General features: G+C 39.5%; 1 protein-coding gene across 1 annotated transcript; it reads left to right on the top strand.

Annotated features, from left to right (window-relative positions):
• Positions 1-1,736: 1,736 nt before the first annotated feature.
• On the top strand, positions 1,737-5,695 carry LOC113036635 (extracellular calcium-sensing receptor-like). The gene is made up of 6 exons (XM_026193051.2): positions 1,737-1,783; positions 2,003-2,300; positions 2,544-3,338; positions 3,491-3,718; positions 3,891-4,014; positions 4,667-5,695. Exons 1-6 carry the CDS (start codon positions 1,752-1,754, stop codon positions 5,578-5,580), a joined length of 2,391 nt encoding a protein of 796 aa, XP_026048836.2. The 5' UTR covers positions 1,737-1,751; the 3' UTR covers positions 5,581-5,695.
• Positions 5,696-9,983: the final 4,288 nt, after the last annotated feature.

The following is a 9,983-nucleotide window of genomic DNA, read 5'->3' as shown; positions in this document are numbered from 1 at the left end:
CCCAAGTAGATTGGGAGACAGATTCTAGCTAATTAAGGTGGACATTAAACTCTAAAAAGCTGTCATACTGCCCCTAGTAGCAGCAATAGATTTAATTTTAAGAACAAAAACACGAGGATATGCAGTTCATTTTCAACTTCTGTCTAATAAGCAACGAGTGATTTTAATTATTTATTTATTGTTGGCTAACTGAACTGAAATGAAATCCACTTGTTAGCCATAATGCATAGTTTTGAAGAGTCAATTATAAATGAAGACTTTGTGGAGGAGAGCCTGTTTGCGTGGGTGCACCAGTGGTTCACCGGACCAACAGGCTAAAGTCAGATTAGATTTTTCCTCACTAGATCAGTATACAGACCAAGCTGGCAGAGCAGATGTCTGTAAGATGCGACCAACAATATTTTATGCGAATAAAATGCTGCTCATCAAAAAACATGATAACTGGTCAGTTTACAGAGTAAGCAGAAAGTATCAAGTAGTGTAACAAATGGCTTTATCATAGGAGTAAGTAACATACTGTGCTACTCAAAAGTAACACGTAATGTATAATACATTACTGTTTTTGAGTAATGACCGCAGCACTGATTGCAAACTGGTTGTAAATTGATTTGATGTGCTTGGGTACTCATCGCACATCTGCACTGCCAGCTGATTGTGCTGCTTGGCCTTTCCACGCGGCCTGACGAGGAAAAGTCAAACACAGAGGGGACAGTGTCAACTTCAGCTTGTGGGTCTGGTGAACCACCGATGCAACTGACTTAAACACACACTTATCCACCTAACTGTCATTTGCAAAGTGATCTACAATCCCAAGCATTATGGCCCACAGGTGGATTACCTTATTTCAGTGGGAATCAATTTAACAATTAAAAAACAACCAACCTAGTGACATCAGGTTCTGTACGGGCACAAGATGGCGCTACACCTGTTGTAAAAACTTAAAACACTTATTTCCTAAACTACACTTCAAATGTCAAATCCTCCCTGCTGTAAATTTCCCTTAGCATTTCATGTCATCTTTAATTTAGTATCAGACTGTTGACAGATCTTAATATCACATCTATGCATCACAGATGTGAAAGTGGAAGTTAATGGATTACTGTAACTTGTTGTATAAAGCTCTAAGAAGAGTGTATAAGAGTAATGTATAAAAAAGTAAAGTTTCCAGTGCATCCAGTTCTTTCCTTATTAAGCAGGTGCTTTCTAAGAAAGTAATTTTATGACCTTTGTTACCACTTTGGAAAAGGATACTGCATGTTTAACATTTGAATACATTTTAATGCATATTTATTTCTAATAAATTGTTTTTTGCACTGTTACTTCTTATTTAAGCCCTGTGTGATGTGTATGTCCTTGTTTTACATACATAAACTTACATTTAAATGCAAATTTGGGCATGATTCTCCTTTTGCCAGACCTGTACATCTACTGTGAATATACTGCCACTCTTCGATTATGTCTTATGCTGCACCAAAAGGTATAAATACCAGCTTAAGTATTTCATCTTCATTATAGTACTTTTAATGCTACTAAGTGGTTTAGCTCAAGAAATGACACCAACACAGAAATGGCCAGAGCAGGGATGGGCATTTCTACAACTGTTGTTGGTGGCATCTGTCTCTCATGCTGAGGAGCCAGTGTGCAGACAGAGAGGAGATCCTGAGAACCCACTGCTATCTAAGAATGGGGATATTATACTGGGGGGGATGTTCTCTTTTCACACAAGCTGGAAAGACAGAAGAGATTCCTACATGAACCAACCTCTGCCACTACAATGTACCAGGTAAATGACACATTACAAATCAATTTGCATTTAAAGAATCTTTTGGGAATCATTACAGACAAAAAGGTATTTTCATTTGTTTTAGTTATTTAAATTCCTTTCATTAAATGTTTTAATTTGAAATGTTTTTGTTTTGTATTTTGAGATTTATCCAGATTATTTGTGTCTGTTTTAAGGAACACAATGAAATGCAAATTAATCATAAATGTCTCAATTAAGTTTAAATTTCAGAGATTTGCAGTTTGCCCAGGCTATGCTTTTTGCCATTGAGGAGATTAATAACAGTACAGACCTACTGCCAGGACTCTCTGTGGGCTATAAAATCTATGATACTTGTGGATCTGTTGCCAGAAGTGTAGGAGTTACACTAGCTTTGGCTAATGGTAATGAAAATGTGTCTGTACCATCCAAGACCTCATGTACAAAACCTGCATATGTGCAGGCCATAATAGGAGAGACCTCTTCTTCTCCAACCATAGCAGTAGCTACTGTTATTGGACCTTTTTTTGTACCCGTGGTTGGTATTTCATATATAGAACCTATTTTATCATCTTTGAATACTTTTTTTTTTAAAAAAATTTTTTAGATCAATCATTTTGCCTGGTACATTTTATGTACTCAGTATAAGTATTGAGTAGAACTGTAATTTTAATATTTTTACTATATTTTTTCCATTAAATTTAAATGTTTTATTTTTAACACTTTCATCTTTTTTCATTCTTTGTCTTTTTCATTCATAAGTTTTCATTTTTAATTCTAGATCAGTCACTTTGCTACATGTGCTTGTCTTAGTGACAAAACCAAGTACCCATCCTTCCTCAGAACAATACCCAGTGACTACTACCAGAGCAGAGCCCTGGCCCATTTGGTCAAGTACTTTAGGTGGACTTGGGTTGGAGCTATCAGATCCAATAATGATTATGGAAATAATGGCATGGCCACATTCACAGAAACTGCACAGCAGCTGGGCGTCTGTCTGGAGTATTCTGTATCTTTTTTTAGAACAGATCCATATGCCAAAATACAAAGGATACTTGACATAATAAAGGCTTCAACCTCCAGGGTGATTGTTGCATTCCTTTCCCGTGCAGATTTGAATGTCCTGCTACCTGAGTTTTCATACCATAACTTGTCTGGTTATCAGTGGATAGGCAGTGAGTCTTGGATATTTGATTCACAAACAGCAGAAATGGACATACATCACATACTGAATGGTTCCATTGGTCTTTCCATTCCTAAAGCACATATTACTGGCCTGAGAGAGTTCATACTGGATGAGAAGCCATTGAAATCATCAAATAATGAACTGTTCACTGAGGTCTGGGAGACACTATTTAGTTGTAAGTTCAAGGAGTTGAAGTCATCAGCAGACATTCAGAGAGAGTGTACCGGACATGAAGATATGACTGGAGTTCAAAATAGCTTCATTGACATGTCTCTCATGCCTCTCTTTAACAATGTCTACAAAGGAGTGTATGCAGTGGCCCATGCACTTCACAATATCCTCAGTTGTAATAAAACATGTAACAAAACTGTGCAGCTAGATCCCTTCATGGTGAGCTTTTTAGTAGCTTAAAATACAGTTTTCACATTAAGTTGTTAATTAAAAATGTTATCTAAAAAAATGAATTCTTATATATATATTTTAACCAGTCGGTATGTACAATCTTTGTCATGCAATGAATTGAGTTATGACATACTTCTTAGGTTCTGCAACACATACAGAAGATCCATTTCACAACAAAGGAAGGAGATGAGGTTCACTTTAACGAGAATGGAGATCCAGCAGCAAAGTATGACATTATAAACTGGCAGCCAAGAGAAAATGGTACTGTGGAGTTTGTCACAGTTGGCCTCTATGATGTATCATTAACTACAGAGAAACAGCTAAAACTGCAAAACAAGTCTTTAATTTGGGCAAGAAACTCAAAGCAGGTAAGCTATCGTACAATTCCTTTTTATGTTCTTGTTTCTTTGTTCAAAATATGTAATTAATTATGTTTCACAATATTTTGATGCTTCAAAATACATTGTTCTACAGAGAACATCATATGGACATTTTTCTTTGTCAAAGTCCATACACGGTTAAATACTGTTGATCATGCAGGAGCCTGTGTCAGTTTGCAGTGAGAAATGTCGCCCAGGAACACGCAAGGTTCTCCAGAAAGGAAGGCCTGTTTGCTGCTATGACTGTATAAGATGTGCAGAGGGAGAGATCAGCAACATTACAGGTGCAATGATATTTCATTTTAACTTTGGTGCGTTGCAAAGCAAAGTTAAGTGCGTAGGAAGGCCACAGTAACCATATAATAAGTTTGATGTCTGTTTTTGTGGAGACATAATATCATTTAGATTTCCTTGTTGAACTATGTGAAAATAATTAACTGCTTATCACGGAATCGTGAGTAAGGAGATAAAATTAATTTGGACATTATTTTTGATAATTGATAGCATTGGATTTCTGCAAAAAAAATTAATTAAAATTTATATAAATTTTACATATGTCTGCATATGTAAATATAGATAAATAGAGAGAGAGTTTTTATGTTATAACAGGACTTACATGTGGTCTTCGTAAAATTGTGTATGCACTCTGGAAAATATTTAGAATTGCATGTTCATTCATTTAAAGTGCAAAGGAAACGTATGCAACAATCAAAAACAGCAAGTCAATGCACTAGATAGCTACACTGTGCAAACTCACTTAACCACAAAACCGTGAAGCACTGTTTTTTTGGTTTTTGTTTTGTTTTTTTGGGAGGGGGGTGCTCAATAAACATGTTGTTTTTCATCTTGTAACTGTAAATCATCAGTAGAATATTACATGGATGTTTTTGATGCAAATGCAGGCATATGACAATTGTACTAAATATTAATTTCCAGATTCTGTCACCTGTGTGAGATGTCTACCTGAGTTTTGGTCAAATGAAAGAAGAGATGCCTGTATAAAGAAGGAAGCAGTGTTTCTGTCATATGAAGAAATTATGGGAGCACTGCTCACTGCAGTAGCTTTATTTGGGGCATGCATGGCGATTGGTGTGATACTCATTTTCTTCAAATATAGGAAAACTCCTATTGTCAGGGCAAACAACTCTGAACTGAGCTTCCTACTGCTCTTCTCCTTAATTCTGTGCTTCCTGTGTTCTCTGACCTTCATTGGTCAGCCCTCTGATTGGTCCTGCATGTTCCGACATGTAGCATTTGGCATCACCTTTGTCCTCTGTATCTCTTGTCTTCTGGGAAAAACAATAGTTGTTTTAATGGCCTTCAGAGCTACACGTCCAGGTAGTAATGTTAAAAAATGGTTTGGGCAGACACAGCAGAGACTCTGTGTTACAGCATTCACTCTTATACAAGTTATCATTTGTATCATCTGGTTAACAACTTCTCCTCCTTTTCCATTTAAGAATTTTAAGGAAATTAAAGACAAGATCACTCTGGAGTGTGCCCTCGGCTCAGTTGTGGGCTTTTGGGCTGTGCTTGGTTATATAGGACTTCTGGCTATTTTATGTTTTATTTTTGCATTTTTAGCTCGAAAACTACCCGATAATTTCAACGAAGCCAAGTTTATCACTTTCAGCATGCTGATATTCTCTGTAGTGTGGATTACATTTATCCCAGCATATATTAGCTCTCCTGGAAAGTTCAGTGTTGCTGTAGAAATATTTGCTATACTTGCTTCCAGTTTTGGACTGCTAATTTGCATCTTCATACCTAAATGTTATATTATATTACTGAAACCAGAGAATAATACGAAAAGGAATATGATGGGGAAGAAGGTACCAAATTCACTTTGAATATTGAATGCAGTAAAATGCGATTTACCAAGTGACTGAAGGCTAAAAGTTACGGATGTATATATATTTATTATGATTTTTCTTCATTTATTTCGTTATGGTAAAGTCTGGATTTTCTAATTTAAATTTGAATGACATGGGACTGCAGATAAATTCAGAAAGCATATGTCATCTGCTCAATTTTCCCTTCTTTTTTAAGAGGCTGCCATGTAGAGCCATAGTTGAATTCTAGTATTAATTGCAATGTAACTTGATTAGTATGTTTTGCTTTCAGAAATGCTGTTTCTGCATGATTCATAGACAGCAGCTACATTCATGAGATACGTGTCAAATGAAATAAGGAAAGTTAACCCTTTCTTCCTTTTATTATATATGGGATAAAACAATAAAAGCCAAGCTTTTTCTTGGTATTGGATCAGAAAACAAATGCTATATGGTACCTTACATGATGATAACTAGCTGTTCTCAGCACATTATTTAACCGTTTTAAACACAAATTACTGTAAACAAAAAATAAATACAATTTATTGATTTACTGTTAACTTCTTTGTTTTTCTATGTTAATGCCTCATTTAGACACATTGCTGAACAAGAAAAAATGTAATTTTATGCAAGCCAGAATTTTTTTTCTTTCTTCTGTTAGATACACGTATTTTTACTCTTACATAATTTTATGTTAATTTTTATATTTGCACATTTTCATTCTCATATGTATACATTTTAACATTGATGTACAGGGTAAAACAATGGTGTACTTGGTTTCTAGTCATAACAACACCACGCATATGAAAAAAACAAAAACTTAGGCTCATCGTGCTGGAGCTAGACATTCCAAGTAAAGAGCAACTGTTCATAAACCGAGCGCCCAAGCCGCTTGGCTGATTCAGCGTGTAGGGAACAGTAGAACCAAACCAGGACCTGGATGAGGTCAATGATGCAGTAATAATGGGTGGAAGAAGAAGCAAACGGAAAGGGATTCAATCAGGTAGGGAAGCCAGGAAATCCTGCACCTGCCCAGGGGTGGAGAATCTCCTCCTTGAGCCGTTGTGTGTCACCTGGAGTGTCGCCGGAAAGAACATGGCGTACTGTATCCCCCGCTCCCGCAAAAGCAGCTTCACTGCATCATAGGCCTTTCACTTCTTCAGCACCGCCGTGGAGAAGTCATTGTAGAATGACACCGTTGAGCCATTAAGCTTGAGCCCCCCATCTGAGTCGGTGCACCGCTTCCATGACTCTCTGCTTATCTGTGAAAGAGTGAAAACAAATGAGCAGATTCAGTGTCCTCCGGTAGGCCAACAAGCCGAACGTTCAGTCGTGTGCTGTAGTTTTCTGCTGCATCCAATCTTTCCATGAGAGCGCTGACTTGATTTTCAAGCTCGGTGATCCGGGGCTCGTGAGCAATAGCAACGCTGTCCACAGCTGGCACCCTAGCTTCTGCTTTGTCCAACCTTTTATGTGCTGACTGGAGTTCCACCACGAGCTTAGAAACAGCCTCGGTCAGAGGACTAAGTTTCTCGTCAATTACTTTAACAACATTAGCCGTCATCAAGTTAAAGGCATTGGCAAGGGATGGGTCCAATTCGGCAGTAGGGTCAGAGTCGGAGTGGGCACCATCTTGAGGGGCTTCGATCAGTTCAGACGGAGTGTCCTTTCTCTATTCGGTCGCTGCTTACCCATCTTGTCAAAAGACTGTGGCCAAAAGTCTTTCAGGGACATAGCCCACAATGTACAGGGTGGGCCATTTATATGGATACACCGTAATAATGGGAATGGTTGGTGATATTAAAGTCCTGTTTGTGGCACATTAGTATATGTGAGGGGGCAAACTCCTCAAGATGGGTGGTGACCATGGTGGCCATTTAGAAGTCGGCCATCTTGGATACAACTTGTTTTTTCAATAGGAAGACGGCCATGTGACACATCAAACTTATTGGTAATGTCACAAGAAAAACAATGGTGTGCTTGGTTTCAACATAACTTTATTCTTTCATGAGTTATTTACAAGTTTCTGACCACTTATAAAATGTGTTCAATGTGCTGTCCATTGTGTTGGTTTGTCAATGCAACCCTCTTCTCTCACTCTTCACACACTGATAGCAACACCGTAAGAGAAATGACAGCACAGGCATCCAGTATCTGTAGTTTCAGGTGCTCTCGTATCTTCACGCCATAGACAATTGCCTTCAGATGACCCCAAAGATAAAAGTCTAAGGGGGTCAGATCGGGAGACCTTGAGCGCCATTCAACTGGCCCACGATGACCAATCCACTTTCCAGGAAACTGTTCATCTAGGAAAGCTCGGACCTGGCACCCATAATGTGGTGGTGCACCATCTTGCTGGAAAAACTCAGGGAATGTGCCAGCTTCAGTGCACAAAGAGGGAAACACATCATCATGTAGCAATTTCAAATATCCAGTGGCCTTGAGGTTTCCATTGATGAAGAATGGATCCACTATCGTTGTACCCCATATACCACACCAAACCATCACTTTTGTTGTTCCAACAGTCTTGGAGGGATCCATCCAATGTGGGTTAGTGTCAGACCAATAGCAGTGGTTTTGTTTGTTAACTTCACCATTCACATAAAAGTTTGCCTCATCACTGAAAAAAATCTTCTGCGTGAACTGAGGGTCCAGTCCAATTTTTGTTTTGCCCATTCTGCAAATTCTGTGCACCGATTTGGGTCATCCTCGTTGAGATGCTGCAGTAGCTGGAGTTTGTAAGGGTGCCATTTGTGAGTAGCTAATATCTGCCGAAGGGATGTTTGACTAATGCCACTCTCCAGTGACATGCGGCGAGTGCTACGCTGTGGGCTCTTGCTGAATGAAGCTAGGACAGACACTGATGTTTCTTCATTAGTGACAGTTTTCTTGCGTCCACATTTTGGCAAATCCAACACTGAACCAGTTTCACGAAACTTAGCAAGCAGTTTGCTATCTGTAGCATGGGAGATGGGTGGTCTTGTAGGGTGTCTTGCATTGAAATCTGCTGCAATGACCCGGTTACTGCGTTCACCAGATATCAACACAATTTCGATCTGCTCCTCACGTGTTAACCTCTTCGACATGTCAATGGCTGTGACTTGCAAATAACTCATGAAAGGATAACGTTACATTGAAACCAAGCACACCATTGTTTTTCTTGTGACATTACCAATAAGTTTGATGTGTCACATGGCCGTCTTCCTATTGAAAAAACAAGTTGTATCCAAGATGGCCGACTTCTAAATGGCCACCATGGTCACCACCCATCTTGAGGAGTTTGCCCCCTCACATATACTAATGTGCCACAAACAGGACTTTAATATCACCAACCATTCCCATTTTATTACGGTGTATCCATATAAATGGCCCACCCTGTACACTGTATGTACTGTATAAGACAGCAGAGAGAGAACCTGGGGGATGCCCATATTGTTTCTGGGGACTTTAATAAGGTATGTTTTAAATCTGTACTCTCCAAAATCATGTGTTAATTGTCCTACCAGGGGGGATATAACACTGGACCATTTGTGTACTAACATGAAGCATGCCTACAGAGCAACACCCCTCTCTCAACCTGAGACAATCTGACCACCTCTCTCTGCTCCTTATCCCTGCCTACATCCCCCAAAGAGAAAATAGTTCTCTAAGCACCCAGGTCATTAAGACATGGCCAGATGATGCTGTCCTCCAGCTACAGGACTGTTTTGATCTGACAGACTGGTCCATCTTTGAACAGCAGGACATGGAGACCTTCACTAAGTCTGTCAATGGAAGATGCCATCACCCTTCACAGAGCACTGGCCCTTTGGAGAACAGGAAGAGCTACATGAAGATGCTCTTTGTGGACTACAGCTCAGCATTCCACACCACAATCCCAGACATCCTTACCACCAGACTGTACCACCTTCAGAAGACTTTCTAATCAGCCAGCCTCAATCAGTCTGACTCCTCGCCCACTGTCACTCAGCACCAGATCTCCATATTGCTGTATTCACAGCCCCCCACTTTATGCCCTGTACACATTTGACTGTACACCAACCCACGCAGCCAGGGTCATTGTCAAGTATGCCCACAGTGGTTGGGTTCATCTCTCAGAGAGATGAGACAGTGTACAGGTCGGAGGTAGAAAATCGGTCCTGCTGGTGTTTAGAAAATAATTTGAAGCCAGATGCCCTTAAAACAAAAGAACTCATAACGGAGTTCAGGAGGCACAGACAGTCCACTCCTCTCTTATACTTAATGGAGAACGGGTGAAATCTGTCTCCATCTTCAGGTTTCTGGGCAACCACATCTCTGCTGATCTCACCTAGACCCACAACATAAACGCCCTTGTAATGATGACCCAACAGTGGTTGCACTTCCTCGGAGTCCGGAGGAAGAATAACCTGGACCAGAAGCTGCTGCTTGATTGTATATCT

The sequence above is a fragment of the Astatotilapia calliptera genome, chromosome 14 (assembly GCF_964374335.1).
Source record: "Astatotilapia calliptera chromosome 14, fAstCal68.1, whole genome shotgun sequence".
In the NCBI taxonomy this organism is placed as follows: domain Eukaryota; kingdom Metazoa; phylum Chordata; class Actinopteri; order Cichliformes; family Cichlidae; genus Astatotilapia; species Astatotilapia calliptera.
Note: the sequence above shows the minus strand (reverse complement) of the source record. Positions and strands in the feature narration are given on the sequence as shown.

Excerpts from the sequence above, each read along its gene's own strand:
- LOC113036635 (XM_026193051.2), top strand. The coding sequence starts at position 1,752 with ATGAACCAACCTCTGCCACTACAATGTACCAG. Across the intron at positions 3,719-3,890 it reads GGGCAAGAAACTCAAAGCAG|GAGCCTGTGTCAGTTTGCAG; the intron begins GTAAGCTATCGT and ends TTGATCATGCAG. Across the intron at positions 4,015-4,666 it reads AGAGATCAGCAACATTACAG|ATTCTGTCACCTGTGTGAGA; the intron begins GTGCAATGATAT and ends ATTAATTTCCAG.